Below are 24,016 nucleotides of genomic sequence, written 5' to 3'. Positions count from 1 at the left end.
GTGGATCAATTTTGACGAGTCTAATATTAGAGGTATTAGTATTGTGCAGTTAAAACTAGGTTTACTTGGCACCAAATCTTAATCAAGGTGTATACTAAAAGTAACTTCGATACCTTTTCTTTAGGGGCTCACTGAGCATCAAAATCAACTAAATTAAGTATACTTAGGTGGGGAACCTTCCGGCAGTTTTTAGGCAGCATCAAGGATAGGACACCATTTAATAATTGATTAAATATTATTTAGTTTATTATTTTATTTTTATGAGCCAGCTGTTGGATCTCCCTATAAATCACGTATACAAGCCGGCAAGTTATAGTAGTTCAAGACCAAGACTTGTGTTCTACCTCCCACAATCTAGTTCTTCTGTTTTTTCAACAAGACTCAAAACCCTTCTTTCTCTAGCTCTCCTACGTACATATTTTCACCCCTCAGCATAGCTTTTTGCTAATACATGAACTAATCAGTCTAAAGGTTTTCAAAGAAACCTGCAGAGTCTCGAGTTGTAGCTAGTCCCTGAATCGTCCAGTGCTCACCTCCCTCATTTTATTTAACAAGACTCGATCAAAACCCTTCTTTAATTTCTAGTCCTCCTCCTCTTGTCGTTAAAGAAATTGCTCATATACCGAGCTATATACGTTTCTGCCTGCTCTTTGATTTTTCAAAGAAATTAACTAGAGAAGATGGGAATTCAAGGCACCTTGGAGTACTTGTCAGATCTACTAAGCAGTGCCAAAACCAAGAAGAAGAAGAAGCAAACACAGACCGTAGCAGTGAAAATTAGGATGGACTGCGAGGGTTGTGCTCGCAAGGTGAAGAAGGTCCTCTCCGGTGTAAAAGGTACTTTATGTCCAATTTCCATTTCTTGAACCAAATTTCGCTTATCTACGTTCATACTAGGATAATAGTCTAACCACACAATATGTGAGATGATTAATATTGATCGTGTCGATTAATTTGGATGATCAAAGGGGCTAAATCTGTGGATATCGACTTGAAGCAGCAGAAGGCAACGGTGACTGGTTACGTCGATGCAAAGAAAGTTTTGAAGGCAGCTCAGTCCACCAAGAAGAAGTGCGAGCTGTGGCCTTATGTGCCATACACTCTGGTGGCTCATCCTTATGTTGCCGGAGCCTACGACAAGAAGGCGCCTCCAAATATGGTTAGGAGCCTCCCAAGCACTGCCACTATCACTGAGAGTGCTGTGGATGACCACTACACTCAAATGTTTAGTGAGGAGAACCCAAATGCTTGCTCTGTAATGTAACTAATTAACAAGCTAACTGGCTCCTCATGTCTAGTTTTAAAAAAATTAAGAAGGAAAATGTTGTTTTGTATCATATTGGAATGAATAGTATGGGGATATTAGGCATTTTGTAAGTTTTTTTCGGTGCACTTTAATCGTATAAAACTAATTAATGCTCATAGTTTAATTTCGTCACGTTGTGAACAATAAAATTCAACTCTCATCATACTTATTTATTTCCATTTCTATTCTTATTTCTGTCCACTTCACCTCAATTCCCCCATGATACAAGTGAGATTTAAACTTATAATCTATACAATATCGTTATTCTAAATAACTAGCCTACCACAAGTCCACAACTCACTGGCACGACACTTTTCTCTTATGTGGCAACTACATAGATTAAGTGTATGAGATCCATATATCTAGTAATTAATGACGATGATTTTTTCATAATCAGGGTTTTTTTAATGAGGATTTGGTGAAAACTTATAAATCCATGGTTTGATGAGTTATATGTTGAAAAAATAATATTTCAATTAAAATTTAAAACAATTAACCAACCATTAATTTAAAAGTTATCATGAAGTCCTCGTTAAGTCTTCACTAGAGATTATTTCTTTATAATCATATAATTTTTAATATATTTACGGCTTTACGCTACGTGGCAGTCTTTATTTCAGCAGATGAATATCATGGTTATAAAGGAATATCATGGTTATAAAGGAGGTTACGTAGTCTTACAAGAAAAGAAATTATAGATGGCCTACATTAATATAAGAACAATTTGGTTTGGTAATTGATGTATTATGATTAGGAAGATATCACGGAGAAACATTAAATATAGAGAGGAGTCGTCTGTGACTATATGAAAGAGGAAAGCTATGAAAGCGAGATTCCTGCCTTTAATACAGAGAAAGATTATGATCGATGAGATTCCAAGGATAAATTGTGCCACCTGGGTTGATGACTTTTTTTTTTTTTGAGAAGAACCTGGGTTGATGACTTTCGAAACAAAAGAACTTGGATTACGTACTAGAAATAACACAAATAGAACAACTTTGAAACCTAACTTTTGACAGTCACCGGCGCGAACGATCTGTCTCTTTTGAGAAATATGTGAGTGAAAATGTACATGAGTGTGTGGATATAAAAACGAAAGAAAAAAGGGATTTTGTCCATTTATCTCATAATTGAGATGTTTTTTCTCACTTACTCCATTAAGTTTTTTTAATTTTTCGTTACTCAAAACACTCTAAGAAATTAGTATTCCCTAGATAATACCCCATTAAAATTTTATTTATTTATTTATTTATTTTTGAAACTATTTTACACTCACCTCTTTGTTATATATAGAGAGAGAGAGAGAGAAAAAAAATAGAAGTAAAATAAATCATAGGAGACTTCGCTAGAGATTGCTCCTCGGCGCTAGATTCAGGCAAACGATCGTCGGAATCCGATCACCGGCCGCCGCCCACCAGACTTCTCTGAAAACCTCTCCAAATGTCCCTAAAGATGTTGTTGGAGATCTCATTGGTCGCCGGAAGGGTTTATTGCCCCCCAATATATGTTTATTGCCCTCCAATAGACATTTGGATCATCGAAATAGGAACTAATCTCCCTAAAATTAGACAAATAAAACTTTGATTGAGAAAAAAAACGAGGAGATTACATCAATTCAAAACATTTATTGCCCCCTCCAATAGACGTATATTAGGCCCCAATATACCTTTAACAAACGTTTATTGCCTCCCAATAGACCTTTATTTCCCTCCAATAGAACTTTTTTTCCTTTCCTTCTCGGCTTCTGCCCTTAAAACCTTAAAAAAAAAAAAAAATGATTTGGGCACCCAGAAATATGCTCTGGGCCAATCACCTCTGGAGCTCGCGCGCTGAAATTTCCGCTGAGATCTAATCACCTCTTAACTAGATCGGAGATGCAGTGCTAGATCTAAACACGGGCTGTCATCTCATGTCTTAACTTGTCCAACCCTAGAACCTTGCCAAGGGTCGAACCAATCATCAACCACCCCATTAGTGAACAACGCCGGCGGCAGATCGATGATTTCTACCCACACCGGAACCTCCATGATCGGAACTAATCAGCCTTAGACAAACCATCGAATTGCTTCAAAGCCAACATAGTCTTCCCAAACAATCACGGTCCACCCAAAACAATATTCAAACTCTCGACCTCTCTAGTAAACAGGAAAACAAACTGATCAGCTTGCGCTTTATTGGATTCCTATTTTGCATCTCCTAAACCTTGGTCATAGTCCCCATGAAGGTGCAAGGATTTACCTTCTTCCGGCCCTATAGCAGATGTGATACCCCGAACCCAAAATAGTGGGGTTTTGTTTTTTTATTGTTGTTGTTGTTTTGTTTTAGTATCACTTATCTAGTGCTAATTTAGTCTTTTCTTGTTTTATTATTACTTTGATATAAATGTTTCAGATATGTATACATACATATATATATATATATGTTTTTCTATATTATATTTATATTTATATCTATATTTAGATATTGATTGGAGGATTTGGGATAAGTGTTTGGCTGGCCAACTAAGGAAAAAAAGAAAAGAACAGAAGGAACACGGGGGAGAGAAAAGAAAAGAAAGAAGGGAAGGGGAAATAGTGAACAGAGGAGGAGAAAGGGGGAGAGAAAAGAAGGAGGGATTTGAGAAAGGGGGAGAGAGAGAAATGAAGAGGGAATTCAGAAAAAAGAAAAGAAAAAAAAGAATGAAGATGGGGGAGAAGGAAGATTAAATGTTTAGGAAACAAGGGTGAGGGAAAGAGAGAGATTCGCAGCTGTGAGAAACCGAAAAAGGAGAAGAGCAAGTATTATCAAGAAGTTTGGGAGAAGAATTTCGAGTTGGGGTGTTGTTGATGTCTTGCGTTTTTGAGAGAGAGAGTTGGAGAGTCTGAGGGCTTTTGTCATAGACTGTAACCTGGGTACTTCCGGTTTTGAGGGAAGTAAAGCTAGAGGGTTTCGATTATTATTCAGAAGTGAAGGGCTTCCTTTTGGGTTGTCTACTGTCTTGATTGTTTTGCCTTACTGTGAGTGACTCTTCTGATTACAATTTTTCTGCAATTTTCTATGTCTCTATTGGTCTTGTTTGGATTGCTTGGACTTTTAATCATGGTCTTGTGAAATGGTTTCCGTTGTGTATTACTTTTCATAGTGAAGTAAATTATTTCCAGAAACTTGATGCTTTTGTTAAATTGTATAGTGGTCATGTGACTTCCTTATTTGATCTTATTTTTCTCTTGTTATCGATTGCTATGGAAATTAGGGAAGTTCCTATTGCGAAATTGTTCATATTGTAATCTTTGGTTGTTCTTGCTTTTTCTTTTACTTTGGCAAATGTTTTAGACCTATTGTCAAGTCCTCTGATTCCTAACATGGGGTAAAGTTAGTTAGACTTTCATTTTGTTTAAATGTCAGTTTACCAAATGTGTGTGCTGTTTTATGGAGGGCAATTTATGTTCTGTTATTACTTGGTCATACGATCAATTTGATTGTTTTTTCAATTGGTTTTGGGTAGTTCAATCGTGTTAGTTTTCCATCTTAGTCTTTGATTTCCTGTTATTGTGACTTCTAGGTTTCTTTTTGAAATTGGTATCTTCGTTGTTATTATTTCTCTTGTTTTCACAATTCCTGAACTTTGGCCTTGGCTTGCCTACTTGATGGACTACTTACATTAGGTTTATCATTGGTGAAATTCAAGTTCTTAAGTGTGGTTTGATTCTAGTGTGCTCGTAGGATACGAACTCTACCTTTTGATTTCCCGATTTGTGTAGTGGGAGCACGAAAACTATATATTATTTTAGAATCCTCCAGCCAGTAAGAGAGTGGTACTGGCAATGTGCACATTACTATTATGACTTGGCCATGTGTGGCACGATCATTTGGGTTGTGGTAACCCTGGGTTGTGGTAACCCATTTTAGCTAATGGGTTTGCAGTGGCATTCTCAATATTATTTTAGTTAACGGGTTTGCAGTGGCATTCCCATATGATAATGCAGTGGCAGCTTGGTTCCTTTCGGTGAATTGTTTTGATCATTGTGTTGATCATGCTTCAAGAGGGAGCGTTTGGTTACTAACCGATTATAGTTCGGTGATATGTTGTGGGATGGTTTTTCTTATAAAAGTGTGTACTTGGAAAGTGTGTGAATTTTATTGCTGAATTTGACACTGAGATTATTTCTTTATCATTTGAGTCATTCACTGAGCGTGTTTTTGCTCACTACTCGTGTGATGCCCCGGAAATTGGTATTTATTTTCCGAGAATTTTTCGGAATTTAAATTGGGGGTATCGGACAGTTTCGTGGCTCGTGGATGGAGCGGAAGTGTTTCGGATGAATTTTTATTTGGAAATTATAACTTTAGGGGTGGCACAAAGACTGACTTTTGATACGTTGAGATTCTCTTAAAACTTCCTTCACGAAAGTTGTAGAGCGCGTCGATACGAGTTCGTGGACATGTGGAACGCGAGAATCGGAGTTTGTATGAAGAAGTTATGGGCTTCGGAAAAATTTCCATTTTGGTATAAAAGGACAAAAAATTCCAGAAATTGCAAAAAAGGCCAAGTTTCCATTTTGGGAAACCCAGCTCTGTTTTCTCTCTCCCCGAGCCCGAGTCGCCTCTCCATTTTCACCGGCTTCGTTCTCCCTCCTCCGGCCACCACAGGACGCTATTCAAAGTGGGTTCTCTTCGCCTCAATCCCCTCTTGAGGTCTGTGGAAGAATTGGAGCATGAAACAGGCTGTGGAGGGCGGTGCAAGACCGGGAAGTTTGGCGGCGGCGATGCTTCGAACCTAGATCAGAACTTCCGATTCCGGCCACCTTTGTCAGTGATTCTTGTGGGATTTTGAAGCCCATAGGACGTTGATGCTTCTCCCAAAGCGGCTTGGGACGATTTCACTTGTGGAGAACGAATCGAAGCTTTGAAATTCTAGGGTTCATCGAATTTCAGATGTTGCGAGGTAAATTTCGACTTTGGTCCCGCCACTGTGGTGGTGTTTTCAAGCGGTTTCCGGCCACCTCAGGGATAGTTTCTGTTCTTGAGTTCTATCTGTTGATATCTGAAAGTCCAGCGGTAGCTGGACCCTAGCTAACGTTGATCCGGTGGGCGGATCGGTACTTGTGTTGTTCTCGAAGCTCCCGTTACCTGTCAAGTGAAATACAACGGACGTCAGAGGGAGACCGCGCCGGGCGGTCTTCTGCTCTCCGATGCCTAAGTTAGTCAATGTACTTGTGTTGACAGAGTAACAGTAGATGAGTATTGAATGCGTAATCAATGAGGAGAGAGGAGAGAACCTTTTATAGGTGAGGAAGAGGTTGATCTTCTCTTTGTTTTCGATGTGGGACTGATATGCTTCAGTTCCCAGTTTCAGAAGCCTCTGATGCCATCTTGGCGTGGCGCGTGGCGGCGCGTCGACGGTGATCTGGAGATGGTCCGACACTGAGGCTGTAGCCTGCCTGGCGGTGTGTCTGCGTGTCATTCCTTTAGTTGGAATTAGTACCTTCGGCGGTACAATGAGCGTGGCCCATTATAGCTAATTATGTTTGCAAATGTACATGTATGTACAAGTCCCCCAAGTCCCCAATCAAGGAGGGCAATCTTGGTTGGGGAGTTGTTCGGCGGTTTGAAGCGTTTTCTTCCGCTAGACTTGCAAGAGCATAATTAGCGTCAGTGCGTTGTCAACCGTTGGTTTTACTGAGCAAACGCTTTATACCCTTTCGGGTGGGCCCCCCAGGGAGTCCCCCACTCCCCGGCGAAGATAGACCTCTGGATGGTCGGCAAGTTGTTTGTTGAGGGGGAGCTGCACGGAGCAGAGGGTGTTGGGTAGCGAGCCCAACGTTTAGCACCCAGATGACGGGGGTCAACGTGCCTGATCAGGGCCGTCGTAGACTGTTGACTAGTCCCCGTGTCCCGTAGGGACGGTCTGACGGTAACGCCGCGTGGCGGTCGTTGTCAGAGAGGCGTAGCCTCGGGATACGCGTTTTGGCGGATATCCCCCCGCTAAATGTAGCAGGAAGCAGTGTCCGGCTGACGTGCCTGGCGGTATTTTGTTTGAACGATACTGCGTCTAAACAAAGCACGCAGTTTGCAAGATGAAAGTGGGTTCCGCCAGAGGTGTACAGCGGAAGATACCCAACTTGCAGGACGGTATAGCGAGAAGTTCCGCTGGCGGGGTTTCGCTCAGCGGAGACTTCGTGTCTTGGAAGATAACCAGTGAGAAGTTCCGCTGGCGGGGTTTCGCTCAGCGGAGACTTCATCACTCCGAAGGTAACCAGTGAGAAATTCCACTGGCGGGGTTTCGCTCAGCGGAGACTTCATCACTCCGAAGGTAACCAGTGAGAAATTCCGCTGGCGGGGTTTCGCTCAGCGGAGACTTCATCACTTGGAAGATGACCAGTGAGAAGTTCCGGTGGCGGGGTTTCGCTTAGCGGAGACTTCATCACTTGGAAGATGACCAGTGAGAAATTCCGCTGGCGGGGTTTCGCTCAGCGGAGACTTCATCACTTGGAAGATGACCAGTGAGAAGTTCCGGTGGCGGGGTTTCGCTCAGCGGAGACTTCATCACTTGGAAGATAACCAGTGAGAAGTTCCGGTGGCGGGGTTTCGCTCAGCGGAGACTTCGGGCGGTATTGTGAAGTCGTCCCCGTGGTGGTTAACACGCGTCGAACCCATAGAAGGTTAGCGTGCGTAGGCTTGTCTCCTAAGCCTGTCCGTCTTCTTGCATTTAATGACAGTAAATGTGGGTTTCGTAACCGAGGTGACGCCTCGGGTACTCCGGAGAGTGAGTAGAGGGTTACGACACGTGTACGGCTGGTATGTGATGTCGTTATGGAGCGGACGGCTTAGGACGCGTTGATGTTGACATAAAAGGGGGGGAACCTTGGGAGATTTCATCACTCTGTGAAAATTTGAAAACCTAGTCATCGTCTTCAAGCTCTGTTTGTCCGAGACCGAAGAAGGAGTTTTCCGAAGCTTGGGGATACCGTTCCCGGAGAGACGACGATCGCGGCCCCCTAAGACTACCGTGCACCACCGTGTCATAGACTTCATCACCGAGGTTGGTACCTGGATTCCCCCTCTTTTATTTTTGTTTCAGTGGGTTTGCTATTTTCTGGGTCTTGTTTTTGTCTTTCTGGGATGATTGCCGGTTTTGTTGGGTGTGTTCTGAGGTGTAAAATGAGATTTTTTTTTGGGGGGGGGGGGGGGGGGGTTGAATTGTGGTTGGCAAAGCGTTAGTGCTTAGGGATTTAGATGGCCGAATCTGGGTTGAGTGCGTTTGTTCGTATTTTGGCATTTTCTGGGTTTTGTTCTTGATGTCCTTGGCTATAACTGATGTGAGAATAGGCTAGATCTGTGTTTGTGCTAACTGATGTGGGTTTTAGGGTTTGGGATGGCTAAAGTCATAGAGATTTCGAGCAGTGAGGATTCTGGGTCTGACGTGTCGTTCAGCGCGGCGGATAGGATTTTTATTGATTCGTTGCGTCCGTCTGCCCATGTAGGAACCTCACTGCCAGAACCGCTAGAAGTTGAGCCACTCCAGACTATCCCCTGGGAAGTAGCTATGGGTCGTGGTTCGCGTCCAGAGAGCTCAATGGCGGGTGAGGCCGCTGCTGCCAAAGCTAGGCGCGATGAGCGTTTGGCAAGCAACAGTGCTGCTAGCGGCTCCGCTGGAGAAGGAGAAGTAGCGGGGCAGAATGCTGAGTCGGCGTGGTTCCTCTCGGATGGCACCGCCGTCGACGAGGCAGGAGGGCGGATGGATGCCGCCGCCGTTAACCGAATGAAGCAGACGTTTCGGTTGCCCGGCTCCGTGAAGCTGCGCCCGCCGACAGCGGATGAGAAGGCCTCGATTCTCCCGGCGGGACTTGCTGCCGTTCACGAGGCGATATTCCGCCAAGGAGTGACATTCACGCTGGTGCCAAATCTCCAAATCCTGGTGTGCGAATTTGGCCTTGCGTTTGGTCAGATTTGCCCCAACATGTGGCGGTTGATGTTGGCCATGAACTCACTTTGGCGGTTGTCCGGGTGCGAGGGGCCTACTGTGGCGGAAGTGCTTCACTTCTACGAGCTGGTGTACGTGAAGCGCCGAGGTTGCAAAGGGCAAGTGAACTTGAGCCGCCGGCAGGGAGCGCCCAAGCTGATCGAGAATCTAAGGGACTCAATGTCCTACTGGCGGGGGACCTTCTGCGTCGCCACAGAGGGTTGGGAGTATCACGCCAGATCGAACGAGGAAGGGCCGACATTTAGGATTAAGTCGGAGTTCCAACCCATTCGAGGTTGGTAACCGGTTTCCGCTGAACGTAGTTGGCGGGTTTACGTATTTGCACTTGTATTGTCACTAACGATTACCGTTTTTGTGCAGCGGGACTGCGGTACATGCTAACGCGCGAAGAAGAGTGCCGCGTAGCGAGGATCAGAGGTTGCTGGCGGAACCGCAACTTGCTAGATTTCCGACTTCTGACCGGTTGGGAGTTGCTGGTCGACCAGCGGTTAACGCGTTCCATTGGTGAGAAATCTCCACCAGACCGTTTTCTCCTTTTTTTTTGTAAGTGTGATCTGGACTGACTAAAATTTTTTTTTTTTTTTTTTTTTTTTTTTAGAAACTCCGCCGGGTAATAAATCAAGTCGCGACGCTTTCGAAAAGGCCATGGACCGCGCGGAGATAGACGACTTTCTGGAGGCCATGTACGCCGAGGGGCTGGCGGCTCAGCAGACGCTGGTGAACCCCGAGACACTGGCACTGAGTCAGTCCGAGGTTCCTGTGGTGCTGCCTATGCCGCACCACTCCCATCTTGGTGAGGATGGTCTGCCGGTAGTGCAGACGAGGACCCAAGCGGCTGGCGGGGAGAGGGGAAGAGTTGCGGCTGGGCAACAGAAGGAGCGGATGCCTGCTCAGAGGCGTGGCCCTCAAAAGGGGAAGGTGGTGCAACCGGCGGAGCCACCAGTGAGGGTGACGAGGACCGCCGCTGAGAACCAAAGGGCGCTGGAGAGAAAACGCCGGCAGGTTGATTCTCCTGACGAGGAAGAGGAAGAGGAGGTTGAGGTAATCGGGGCCCGCCGACAGAAGAAGGCTCGCCAAGCTCCTTCGAAAACTGTTGCGGTGGAGGGAGAGGCGCCCGCCGTTAGTGATCTGGACTCGTTTGCCGAGTACGCTGCGTTCATGACAGATGGTGAGCGGGAGTTCCTCTTCCATCTATGCGAACGGCTAGGGTTCGGCGGCCTAGCGGGTATCTCGCGCCCCACGGCAATTGACCAATCGCCCTTCAGCTCGGCGTTTGGTCAAATATCGGCGGGACTGCACGACATGTTCGTGGCGGCGTCGAAGCGGCCCCTGATTGAGGGGAGCTCAGGGATGAAATCCAAGGTCTCCAGAGGGAGTTGGCAGAGGCGAAGGAGAAGCTGGCGGAGGCGGAGCGGGGGCTTGCCAAGGCGGAATGTGACTATGCCGACGTCCGCGGTAAGCTCAACGTAGCCATTGAGCGGGACTTGGAGAGGAATGAATATGTCTCCAAGTTGGAGCAAGACATCGTCCTGCTGCAGGAGCGGATAGCCGCCAAGGATAAAAAACTCATTATTGTGCAGCGGGAGTCCGCCGACAGAATGGCTGAAGTGAAGCGGCTGGGGGGTGAGGTTACCCGGCTGAGGGCTGAAGGGAGTACCGCTGCGGCCGCCGCCGTTGAGGCGTTCAAGCAGTCGGCGGAGTTTAAGAAGGCAATGACCGAGTCGGCGAAGGCTGGGGCCCGAGCAAATATAGACATGCTGAAGCGGAAGGGCGCCATTGACTTCGCCAAAGCGTCACAGCCCGATGCGCCGCCGGCTGAGAGTATCCCGCCGGAGACAGACGTGCCTGCCCCAGCTGGAGGTGCCTGCTCGGGCAGCGGAGAAAGTGGCGCTCATCCGGCGGAAGGGTCCCAGCAGACTCCCTACCCCACCCCGTTGGAGGTGTCACGTGCTGGATTCCTGGAGGCGCACACCCGGGAGCGCGAGGGTCCGACCAAGCGAGTCGATCGATCGTGCCGCCGCCCGCTGAAGCAGAAAATGTCGAAGGCAACCCCTGAAGCAGGCTGAGGCCGCTGGAGACTTTCCTACTTGTTTTTTTTTTTTTTTTGTTTTGTTTTGTGGCCGCTGAGTCACGACAGCTTGTAAAGAATATTGAAAGTGAAATAAATTTCTGAATTGGTTTGCCATGATGTGTTTGCAAGTGCTAGTGTTTTGAGTTATATATATTTCTTCTGTAGATCAATGAAACATTAAAGGAATTAAGATTGGTCCAAGTGCACCACGTAGCGGACGAAGTCCGCCGACGATTGCTGGCGTTGCCAGTTGCCCTCAGTGCTAGACTTGGTAACAATGGTTTGAATAATTCCTCGTTTCATTGATAACTGACGGATCAGTGTACAAAAGTGGGGTAGTACTCGTTGGGTAGCTTCCCTTAGCTAAATATTTGAACAAAAATTTAGCTAAGTCAAGATGCTCTTGGGTAGCGGTTTGACTATTTGTAGTAATACCGAAGGTGTTCAGTATTCCAAGGGTGGGTCGATGTGACGCCGTCTTTGTCCATTAAGTAGAAGGTGCCTGGGCTAACGACTTCCACAATTTTGTACGGGCCTTCCCATGTTGGGCGGAGTTTTGTTGGTGGCGGGATGACTTCCTTCATGACCGAGTCCCCCAATTGGAGGTTCCGGGCCTTGACCCTGGCGTTGTAGAAACGCGATACCCGTTGTTTGTTTTGTAAATTGTGTAAATGGGCCTTGTGTCTTTTTTCCTCTAGGAGGTCCCTGTCCAAGTTGACGCCGTTGCTGTTGGTCTCTGGGCAGTAGCCGTTGACCCTAGCGGTAGGCTGAGTTACTTCAATAGGAAGGACAGCTTCTGTGCCGAACATCATACAAAAAGGAGTTTCGCCGGTGGCGGTTGTTGGAGTTGTCCGGATGGCCCATAGGACCTCTGGAAGTTTTTCCGCCCACAAACCCTTGGCGTCGTCGAGCTTCTTTTTTCGTAGCTTCTTGATTATCTTGTTTGCTGCTTCGACCTGGCCGTTGGTTTGGGGATGGGCGACAGATGCAAAACTTAACTTGGTGCCCAGGTTGGCGGCAAATGAGATGAGTTCCTTATTGTTGAACTGTGTGCCGTTGTCTGTAATGATTGTATGTGGGACGCCATAGCGGCAGTAGATATTTCTCCAAAGGAAGCGAATTACCTTTGCGGTAGTTATTGCTGTCAGTGGCTCCGCTTCTACCCACTTACTGTTGTAGTCGATGGCGACAATGATGTACTTGAACTGGCCCTTGGCGGTTTGGAACTTTCCCATCAAATCAAGGCCCCACGTGGAATGAATCCATGGGCTGATGATGACTGATAGTGGTTCTGCCGGTGCGTGTGGGAGATCTGCAAACTGTTGGCATTTGTGGCAAGACCTCGAAATCCGCCGGGCGTCATCACCAAGCGTGGGCCAGAAGTAACCTTGTCGCATTGTGCGGTTGGCCAAGGATCTGGCGCCCGAGTGGTTTCCGCATTCCCCGCCATGGATTTCTGCTAGGACGACCTTTCCCTCCTCTGGGGTTAGACAGCGGAGGTTGGGATGGGTGAATCCCTGGCGGTAAAGCTTGCCGTCCTGGATGTTGTAGCGGGTTGCCCTGCGCTTGAGCTGTCTTGCGTGGACTTTATCTTCTGGAAATGTGCCGCTGCGCTTATATGCAATGATCTCGTCCATCCAGCTGGGATTGACCTGAATGTTGAAAATCTCCGCCAGGGTCTTTGTGATACTTGGCTTGTCAAGGTACTCCACCCTTGTGTCCGCTGGACTCTGATGTGGTTGGGCGGTTGCCAGTCTCGCCAGTGAATCAGCCTTGGCGTTCTTTTCCCTGGGGATTTGTGTGATGGTGTGAAATTTGAACTTTTTTAGCAACGTTTTGACGTACCCCAAATATGCCGCTAACTGCTGGTCCTTAGCCTGGAAGCTGTCGTTGACTTGGTTAACGACTAGTTGCGAGTCGCTGAATATGTTGACGCTGTCAGCTCCTGAGTCAATGGCGAGGAGTAGACCGGCGACAAGTGCCTCGTATTCCGCCATATTGTTTGAAGCTTTGAAGTTGAATTTCTACGCGTACTCCGCGTTCAGTCCCCCGGGTCCTGTTAAGATGACTCCGGCTCCGCTGGCCTTGGCGCAAGCGGAGCCGTCCACGTGCAGGTTCCAATCTGACTGTAGGGGAGTTGCCTCCTCACCGTTTACTATTTCTGTTCCGGGCTCTGTTTGAGTACCGGGTTCCGGCTGACGCTCAGTAAGTTCAGCGATGAAGTCCGCCACTGCCTGGCCCTTCATGGCGGTTCTTGGCTTGTACTCTATGTCGAATTCGCTGAGCTCAATGGCCCACTTACTGAGGCACCCCGAGTGTTCAGGGTTCTGCATCACTTGCCTCAGCGGTTGATCGGTTAACACATGGATCGTGTGAGCCTGGAAGTACTGCCGGAGGCGTCTGGCGGCAACGATAAGTGCGAGGGCCAGTTGCTCCAACGGTGAATATCTTGTTTCTGCTCCGTTCATGCCTCTGCCGGCGTAGAATACTGGGAGCTCATCCTGGCCTTCCCGCCGGACAATGGCGCAACTTATCACCGTTGCCGAGACCGCTAGATAGATGAACAGTGTTTCTCCTTGCACAGGGACAGAAAGGAGAGGGACTGCCGCCAGGTATTCCTTTAGGCCTTGGAACGCCGCCTGACACTCTGGGTTCCGGTCAATGACCTTCTTGTGAGTTGTTTTGAGTAGTTTGAAGAATGGGGCACACCTATCAGTGAGTCGAGAGATGAATCGAGAAAGGGCGGTTAACTTGCCCTGGAGGCACTGGACGTCCACCTTATACTCGGGGTTTGCCAGGTTAAGGATGGCCTGTACCTTATCCGGGTTAGCCTCGATACCTCGCTTGCTGACGATGTAACCGAGAAATTTGCTAGCGGTGACTGCAAAGAAACATTTTTCTGGGTTGAGGCGCATATCATAGGCCAGGAGGATGGTTACTATGATCCTGAGGTTTGCCACATGCCCACTGGCCTTTATGCTCTTAACTAGCATGTCGTCCACGTAGACCTCGATGATTTTGCCCAGATGCTCAGCGAACATGGCGTTCATCAACCGCTGGTAAGTTGCACCGGCGTTCTTCAGACCGAAAGGCATGACATTGTAGCAGTAGAGGCCTTTATCGGTGGTGAAGGTGGTGCATTCCTGGTCGCTGGGGTGCATCCTGATCTGATTGTATCCGGAGAAAGCGTCCATCATGCTGAGGAGCTCGTGTCCGGCAGTTGAATCGACTAACTGATCGATACTAGGTAGCGGGAAACTATCCTTTGGGCATGCCTTGTTGAGATTTTTGAAGTCGACGCACATCCGCCACTTGCTGCTGGGCTTTTTACCATTACCAAATTTGAGATCCACTGGGGATAGATGACTTGGCGGATGAACCCAATGTCCCGTAGTTTGGCGACCTCCTCTCCGATTGCCCTGTACTTTTCCTCATCAAAGGCCCTCCGCTTCTGCTTAATAGGGTAAAAGGAGGGTTTGATGGTCAGCTTATGAGTGATAATTTCAGGGGAGATACCTGGCATGTCAGCGTAGGACCATGCAAAGACGGCGGCGTTGTCACGCAGGAATTGAGTGAGTTCTGCCTCCACCTCTGGATCTAGTTGGGCGCCTATGCGGACTGTCCGCTCAGGGTGTTCGTCTGAGATGCAGACAACCTTTAACGACGTGCCCGGGTTGACCGGCTCCTTCCTTACATATTTCTCCTCCTCATCCCTAGGATCCTCAAAGATGTTTGGTGGCGGTGCCTCATTACCCACTGTCAGAATTTCATGGCGGCGCGTTGACCGCGTTATAGTCGTTGAATAACATTCTCGTGCCAGCTGCTGGCTTCCCCTCACACAGCCCGTGCCGTTGGGTGTGGGGAACTTCATGAGAAGCATGTACCCGGCAATGATGCACTTGAGCTTGTTAAGCGCTGGTCGACCAATGATGGCGTTGTATGAACTGACACAGTCGACGATAATGAACTCCGTATGCACCTCCGCCATGCATGGACTAGTGCCAATAACCAAGCGCATGTAATCCGATCCTAGCGGTTGTGTGACGTCACCGGAAAAGCTGAGCAGTGGCTCGTGATCCTGGAGTAGTTTTTTGTTTCGCTTGAGATGGTCGTAGCAACCGCTGAAGATAACGTTGACAGCGGATCCGCTATCCACTAAGATTCTCCCCATTGAGAATTTGCCAAGAATGGCATCGACCAACAATGGGTCATCATGGGGTAAATGCACTCCGCGTTCCTCCTCCTCTGAGAAGGTAATAGGTTCCCAACCTGATCTTGGGAGTTTGGCGGATCTTTCGTAGCGGATGTTGCAGACTTCCTTCGGATGATTAGCGCGTGCATAGCGCTTTCTTGCCCTGTGGGACATGTTGGTGATTGGAGCACCGCCATCGATGGTGTTGATGCGGCCCAAGGTCTCGACGTTGGCAATTACTGGTGGTGGTTGGCGCACCCTGAACTGTTCCATCTTGCCGTCACGGTACAAGGTCTCAACGGCTGTTTTGAGAGCATTGCAGCTATTGGTATTGTGGTCGCTGTCCTCGTGGTATTTGCACCACTTGCCGGTGTTCCTGGGTTTACCCGTTTTTGGGTACTTTGGAGGGGGTGGCGGTGGAATCTGATCCTTGCACTGATTATAGATATCTTCATACGAGGCCGTTAAGACCGTGAAAACTGCATACCGCTGCGAGGACTCCGCCTGCTTGTTGCGGTTATCTCCATGGGTTGGGCGGTTTCCCCTGTTGTAATGCTGGTCCTTCTGCCGCTTGTTCTGGTGGTGGCCCTGCTGCCACTCCCTTTTCTTGTCAGTTGGCGGTGCTGGGGGGGTTTTGTTAGCGGTTTCCTGGTGACTGGAGGATGGTTGTGTTGACTTTGTTGGCGTTGCTGGTGGTGGTGGGGTTTCTCCATATGTGATGAATTCCGCCTGGGCGTGAATGACCGCCTCACTCATGACGTGGTCATACGTCGCATTGGGATGATTGTAGTTGAGGTGATAGAGGAACGGTCCTTTGAGAAGTCCCTTCCTGAAGGCCGCTGATGCCATAGTTTTGTCTAGGTCGCGGCACTGAGACGCTGCCGCCCGCCACCTTGTGACGAAGGCCTTCAGTGATTCGTCCTCCCCCTGCTTAACGCTGAACAGCTGACTTGTGTTATGATGCCCGGCGGACAATAAGATGAAACGGGAGAGGAAAGCGTGTGATAGTGCATGGAATGAGCCGACAGAACCTGGCTGACACTCAAAGAACCAGTTCATTGCCTCGCCATCCAACGTTTCGCTGAACAAATGGCACAAGGTGGCGTCGTCGAAACCCTTGTTGTTGGTGACCTTCTTGAAGGTGTCCATGTGGACGAAGGGATCGGACATTCCGCCGTAGTGCGGCATCTTTGGGGTTTTTGCATATGCTGGTCTGACAGCCTGCAGAATTGCAGCGGAAAAGGGCCCGGGTCTGGAAGTGAAGAGCGGATTCCGAGTTGGCGCTGGGACGCCCGACTCCGCCCGGATCAATCTCTGCTCCAGTTGGTGCATCCTTTCCAATAGCTGGGCGGTTGCCTCGTCGGCGGAATTGGTCTGAATGATCCGCTGGGTTGGCCTGCACCTCGGCACAGGCGGACTACCTTCTGTCCTCGCCCTGGTTTCTGGGCGGTCGGTGTGCGGGAGTGATTCCGCCACCTGCTCTAACATTAGCTGAGGTATGGGCGGAGGTCCCATTCCCAACAACTCAGGTGGGTTCAGCGGTACCTGCATCTGTATGACCGGCCCTGGTACCAATGTTCCGGTGCTGGGTCGACTACGCCTGGTGCTATGTGACTGCTCGCTCTGTGCTGGGCGGTCGGCGGTCGGCGGCCGCCAGCGTCTTCTTTAGTTCCTCAAAACGTGTCATTAGTGTAGCCACCTGCCTTTGGGCTTCAGCCTTTTCCCTGCGCTCCTCCTCACGTTCTCTGTTTGCCTTGTGAAGATCCGCCAGTGCCAGCTCGTACATGGTGACGAGATCTTGGCCTGATGGGCGGCTGCTGCCTGGATTTGCCTCACCGCCGGGGTTGGCCGGGGTTGTGAATAGTGAGCGGTTAACGCCGATCGCGGGGTCGGAGGGTTGGGGGATGGCGGGCTATTCTGCCTGCTCCTCAGCGTTTCCCCCGCTATCGTTAGTCATGGTGATTGTAGCGGGATGACCTTCTGTTCAAGGATTCCCACAGACGGCGCCAATGTTGATATCTGAAAGTCCAGCGGTAGCTGGACCCTAGCTAACGTTGATCCGGTGGGCGGATCGGTACTTGTGTTATTCTCGAAGCTCCCGTTACCTGTCAAGTGAAATACAAAGGACGTCAGAGGGAGACCGCGCCGGGCGGTCTTCTGCTCTCCGATGCCTAAGTTAGTCAATGTACTTGTGTTGACAGAGTAACAGTAGATGAGTATTGAATGCGTAATCAATGAGGAGAGAGGAGAGAACCTTTTATAGGTGAGGAAGAGGTTGATCTTCTCTTTGTTTTCGATGTGGGACTGATATGCTTCAGTTCCCAGTTTCAGAAGCCTCTGATGCCATCTTGGCGTGGCGCGTGGCGGCGCGTCGACGGTGATCTGGAGATGGTCCGACGCTGAGGCTGTAGCCTGCCTGGCGGTGTGTCTGCGTGTCATTCCTTTAGTTGGAATTAGTACCTTCGGCGATACAATGAGCGTGGCCCATTATAGCTAATTATGTTTGCAAATGTACATGTATGTACACTATCTACTCGTCGATACGAGCATTTCGATATATTGTTTGTAATTTTTGGAGATCGTATAAGCATGTTAGGGTTTTTACGGTTTCGAGCGTCCGATCGACTTGTGGTTTCGGCATATCGATCGTAGAAGTATTCCGGGGACATTGGGTGGTCTCGGATGTGGTTTCGCCTCGATTGGCGTCACTTTGGGGATTTTAGTTCAAAACAGGGGTTTCGGACTTAAATCGTTTGTGAATTTTTACTAAGTGGAAACCGATTGTGATTAGGTACTTGACGAAGTATTCTTGGACGGTCGTTTTGCTGGTTGGCTGCTTTGTTCTGTATTGAAGACACAGCAGGAGTTTCGAGCTGAGTAATCTCATGATGTTCATTCACGAACGGGTTTACCATATTGTCTTAGGAGTTATGGGATTAACTGTGACTATAGTGGTATTAGTGGCATTCCTGAGTGGTTGATCATGTATATATATATATATATATATATATATATATATATATTTGCGTGGTATATATATGTATTGGTAGAATTTGTGTGATGAGTTGGATGGTTGTTATCTGGGTGATGACTGATGAAATTGTGTATTGAGTTGTGATTGTAGGATTAATGTGTTAAGATACCATGGGTCTAGTATGACCGTCTTAAGTGAGATTTAAGATATGGTAGCTTGTGTAGGAATATCTGTGTGATGAATTGATGATATCAGTATGATGAATCTTCGTGATGATTGTCATGTAAAGCTTGTGTAGAAATATCTGTGTAGCTTGTGTAAGGATATTTGTGTGATGATTGCTATCTGTGTGATGACTAGCAATGAATCTATGTGATGATCGCTATCTATGTGATGACCGGCGATATCTGTGTGATGATTAGTTAGATGATTGATATATGTGTGATGAATATGTGTGATGAATATGTGTGATGATCGCTATCTATGTGATGACCGGCGATATCTGTGTGATGATTAGTTAGATGATCGATATCTGTGTGATGAATATGTGTGATGATCGCTATCTGTGTGATGACTGGCGATATCTGTGTGATGATTAGTTAGATGATCGCTATCTGTGTGATGGCTGGCGATATCTGTGTGATGAATATGTATGATGATCGCTATCTGTGTGATGACCGGCGATATCTGTGTGATGATTAGTTAGATGATCGATATCTGTGTGATGAATATGTGTGATGATCGCTATCTGTGTGATGACCGGCGATATCTGTGTGATGATTAGTTGGTGATCGCTATCTATGTGATGACCGGTGATATCTGTGTGATGATTAGTTAGATGATGACTATCTGTGCGATGATCAGTAGGATGATGACTATCTGTCTGATGATAAGTAGGATGATGGCTATCTGTGTGATGATCAGTAGGATAATGGCTATCTGTGTGATGATCAGTAATGTTACGTCCCGAACCTAAATTTACCGATTTACTTGGCATTTGGATGGTAAACGGCAACTACTTTCACTTTTTACCTTGTTTCGGTACTTTTAGTGGTCCTAAAAGTTAACTTTTTGTTCGAGTCAAAATTTGAGAAAATTTCCTTCACGAAAGTTGTAGGAGACGTTAAACCGAGCGCGTGCATATGTGGTACGTAAAAATCGGAGTTCGTATGCCAAAGTTATGAGTATTTACGTATGAGTGGTATTTTGGTCATTTCATCACACCTTAATTATAAGGGGCTGATCAGCCCCATTTCCAGCCATTCTCCCCATCCCAGAACAGAAACCAGAAAGAAGAGAGAGAGAGAGAGAGAGAGAGAGAGAGAGAGAGAGAGAGAGAGAGAGAGAGAGAGAGAGAGATCTAGAGAGTTCCGGCGCTGATTTCGGCAATTTCCAACAGCAAAAATGGTATCAATCTCTTCCTTACCTCATGGGTTTTCTTTTAAGTATGATATTGCATAGATTTATTGGAGGATTTTTGAGATTGAAATCCGGGCACTATTCACAAATTGGGGTTTACTGTTTTCTTAATTGTTGAGGTAGTTCTAGTTGTTTTCTGAACTTGGTGTAGTTGAGAAAAATGCTAGGGGGTTGAGATGAAGCTGCTGCCAAAATTTGGTGACCATCGGAGAAGTTGACCGCCGAGTGAACAGTGCCGCGCGTGAACAGTGCGGTGCGTGAACAGTGGTGACGTTTAAACAAAATTTAAATTCTATTTTTAGCTAGTTAAATCCTATATTTTTGTAGAGGTTGAATATGTGAATTTGGTTGGAATTGGAGAAGTTTTTAATCGATTATGAATTTCTGGAATTTAGAATTCCATTATCGATTTACGAGAATCCGACCGCTGGATATCTCTTGGTTCTGCCTTGGAACCTTTAAGATAACAAATTGGTATTAGAGGTAAAAGTTGGAATGAATCCGAGAAGAAGTGGAGTGATGATTTATGAGGATTTAATTTTGGGAATTGTATTTAATTGTTGAATAGTTATTCAAGAAAAATAATTGTGTACAGGGCGACATACCGAACTCTTGCTCGATGAAGGAACTTGTATGCGTGATCACCTGAATAGTACTGTGAGTGGACCTTTGCTTTTAAATAAGGATGCATGCAAATTGTTTTTCCCGTATTAATTATTTAGTTATTTAATTCCATGTGATTATAATTTGTTTTCAGAAAATTATTATTAATTTGTCTTGTTTTGATTTGGGAACTGAAGTAGTGACTTAAATTATTGTTTTAATTTATCGAGCATATTAAACGGATTTAAATATTTTATTACTATGTCAATGGGATTTTTGAATCAAAGTTTATTATGCTCGATTTGGAGAATATGATTATTACATGGTTTCCAGCGATTCGTTTTCCGAGGAATTTTCGGGATTAAATATATATTTTTTTAATCGCCGACTTTGGATTTCAGGAAGATTTTCGAGATGAGTTTTCGATGGAGTTGGATTTCTCATTTATTTATTGACTTTCGGTTTTGGCATTGGGAATGCCTAATTAATGATTTTTGGATTTGGTTTGTTTCTTGGAGTTTTTGAGAGATTTTTGGAATTGGGATTTACTTATACTAATTTCCGGTTTTGGTTACAGATTTGAGAATATTTTGGCGTGCGGGGTCACGTCATTAGAATATATATTTTCTCGTGAGAGATTGGGGAAGTCTTTCGGATTTTATGGATTTTGAATGTTTTCCTCACCATACTCGGGCCATTCGATTAGGTCTCCTCCTCACTTACTTTGTGTTTGTGAGTGGCAGTTGAGGTAGCTTATTCTCCTCCTCACGTGAGTGGTAGTCGAGGTTATTAGTCTCCTCCTCACACAATCTATGTTTGGGTGGCAGTCGAGGTTATTAGTTCTCCTCCTCACACAATCTATGTGTGAGTGGCAGTAGAGGGTAGGTTGAGCCTAAGGGGCTCCTTTACCCGTATGGTGATATCTCTTCCCCATATCCTATTATTACTTGACTAGCGGGGCCTAGTCCGATTTATCTTAACCAGCGGGGCTGGTAGGATTTCACGAGATTTTGCGTTTAAAGAAATATATTTTATAAACGTTGCATGCATCGAAGTTTTATAAATTTAAATAAGTGGGAAAGTATTCAAGTTTGCTACTTTTAAATCATCTTAATTATTTATTTTTGTCCACTCACACTAACGTGTTTTTCAATGACTTTCCCCTGGGCCCTTCGGTTTCAAATGCCCAGTTTGCAGGCGAAATTAGTTGAGGTAGGGCGTACATTGGAGTTGAGGCATAGTCAACATGGCTTCCTCATTTTTATTTGATTTAGGTTTTCCTTGATTACCCTTGCTGTTAGAATTGCTCTGATTACCTGAGGAAATTAATGTTATTTAAGTTGTGATTTGTGTTATGTGATTTTTGGTTGATGTTGTAATTTGGGGAGCAGGGTGGCTCCAGGAGAATAAGGATGGATAATTTAGAAGTGTAAATGTTTTCCTACAGGTTTTGGGTAGCTTTTCCTACAGGTTTTGGGTAGCCTACTTTTAGAGGAAGTTCCGCCAAATTTTTGGTAGAATTTCTTCTAAGGTGGGCCCCGCAGGGCCACTTCGGATTTCGGGGTGAAATCTGGGGTGGGTCCTGTCAAGTAAGATGATGGCTATCTGTGTGATGACAGCTCGGTAGCTGAGTTGAATTGTAATTAAGTTAACAAAGATCGAGAGGACTGCTGTGATGGTCGGGGCTACCTACAGACGTCAGAGTGTGGGATTACGATGATTACTATGATTTGAATTGCTTGACTTAGTGTGACCTCCTGAACTAAATTATATGCAGGGGTTACCATGAATTGTTTTGCCTGTTTTGAATTGTGATTGCCTTGTTTTCTTCTTGATTATATTGATTGATGGTTTGATTTATCTTGAAGACCATAGTGGTGACGATTGTGCTCTGTGTGAGGATAGGAAGGTGATTCACTGTTTTCACCTTGATGTCATGTTGATGACAAGGTTTCCGGTGGGAAGGAAATGAGTGTGATCCTTGTGACTGACCGTTGTGCGTCAAGGGATTTTCAAACATTATCTAAGGAGGTTTTGTTTGACGGGGAATTTGTGTAATGAGATGCTAGGTTGAGAATCTGAGCATGTAGTTTAGTCACGAGTTGACCTACGTAAGCATGAGATGGAAGAGTGAAGCAGATGGATGTAGGTGTGAGATGTTTGCTTATCGTTGTTTAGGTTGGTGTGACTTAAGAAATGTGTTTTGCTTTGTGGTTTTGAGTTACTCATACGGGCTTGCAAAAGCTTACCGAGTTTGTTGTGTGGCAACCCGGTACACCATTCCAACGGTGTAGGGGTTATTTCTGCAGGTCAGGTTAATCGTGGCTGATGCTGAGGTAGCGTGCTTGCAGCTTAACGGTAAGAAGTCAATTTTGCGACTTTACCGTTATAAAGACTTCCACTTGTAGTGAGCTCTGAGGTGCATTTATGTTTTATTTTGTTGTTGACAATTTAATTCGTAAGCTCGTGTATTATGTGACTCTGTGGAGCGAGTCAATATTGGAATTGTGGGTTCAGGGCATCAATATGTACTTGGGTTAAAAGGGAAAAAGTTTCTAAGTATTTTGTATTGATGGCTGAACGTTCACGCATATATAATTATGAGGTTATATATCAATTTTTATTGTGTATAAAATCAGGGGCGTGACAACTCGCTATTTGTGTTTGCAGGTCATATTAGATTTCTATTGAGAAGAGTTTGGGCCGAGTGTAGTCGAGAGCAGGATTTCTTTATCAATTTCTTTTGTAAAAACAAAACCATATTGATTTGGATTGTAAGTACTATTTGGAGTACTTTTTTTGTGATTTGACCGGAAATCTTGTTATAGTAAATTTCTTACTTGCTTTGGTTTAAATTTTGGGCCGGGTCGTTACAGCAGACGACCCAGTAGCTAGTCGAAATCACCGAGCCACCTACCTCACCAAATGACGTCCTTCTTCTCCCAAAGATAGCCAAGGAGGTAGCCAGCCTTGCGGAGACTTCGTCTACTATAGTTGACGACAAAAATGAATGTTGAGAAATGTGGGAAGAGAAATCCTAGAAAACCTTAGTGGTGCATTTGGATGAGAAAATTTTGAAATTCGTAGGAATTTATAAATGATGGAATCTTGACGAAGCTGCTCCTAACCCCTGTTTAGCGCTAGGGTTTTCAAAAATCGTCACTAGTCTCCGTCCTGCGGTGCGTCCACTGACGCTGTCGTCGAACGGGCTCTGTTTGTTGGGTGATCGTGGTCTCGCTCTAGATCCAGGGGACCAGTGTTCGGAGGTCAGACAGATCGGGGTCGCGAGGAACGCTGTGGCTTAATTCCGACCGGCCGATGTTGTGGGTCGAAGGGGCTGAGAAGGTGGGATCCGTGGTGGCGTGTCCCAGGCTGGTAGGACGGAGATGGTGGTTGAGGGTGAAGACTGGAGGAGCGCTGGCACTAGCGACCAGATACAGGCGGCGGCCCGATGCAGGCGGTTGTAATCCTATGCAGAAGGCGGTCCA

General features: G+C 46.3%; 1 protein-coding gene and 1 long non-coding RNA gene across 2 annotated transcripts; both read left to right on the top strand.

The window, feature by feature from the left end:
• The first annotated feature begins 311 nt into the window (after positions 1–311).
• On the top strand, positions 312–1,438 carry LOC112179392 (heavy metal-associated isoprenylated plant protein 24). The gene is made up of 2 exons (XM_024317789.2): positions 312–837; positions 969–1,438. The coding sequence occupies exons 1-2, from the start codon at positions 681–683 to the stop codon at positions 1,262–1,264; spliced, it is 453 nt and encodes a 150-aa protein (XP_024173557.1). The 5' UTR covers positions 312–680; the 3' UTR covers positions 1,265–1,438.
• Positions 1,439–3,887: 2,449 nt separating this feature from the next.
• On the top strand, positions 3,888–23,383 carry LOC112179248. Its single transcript, XR_002927704.2, has 2 exons — positions 3,888–4,302; positions 23,199–23,383. It is a non-coding gene; the product is annotated as an uncharacterized LOC112179248 (long non-coding RNA).
• Positions 23,384–24,016: the final 633 nt, after the last annotated feature.

This window comes from Rosa chinensis, chromosome 7 (genome assembly GCF_002994745.2).
Source record: "Rosa chinensis cultivar Old Blush chromosome 7, RchiOBHm-V2, whole genome shotgun sequence".
Taxonomy (NCBI): Eukaryota; Viridiplantae; Streptophyta; class Magnoliopsida; order Rosales; family Rosaceae; genus Rosa; species Rosa chinensis.
This window is presented reverse-complemented; position numbering and strand designations above follow the sequence as displayed.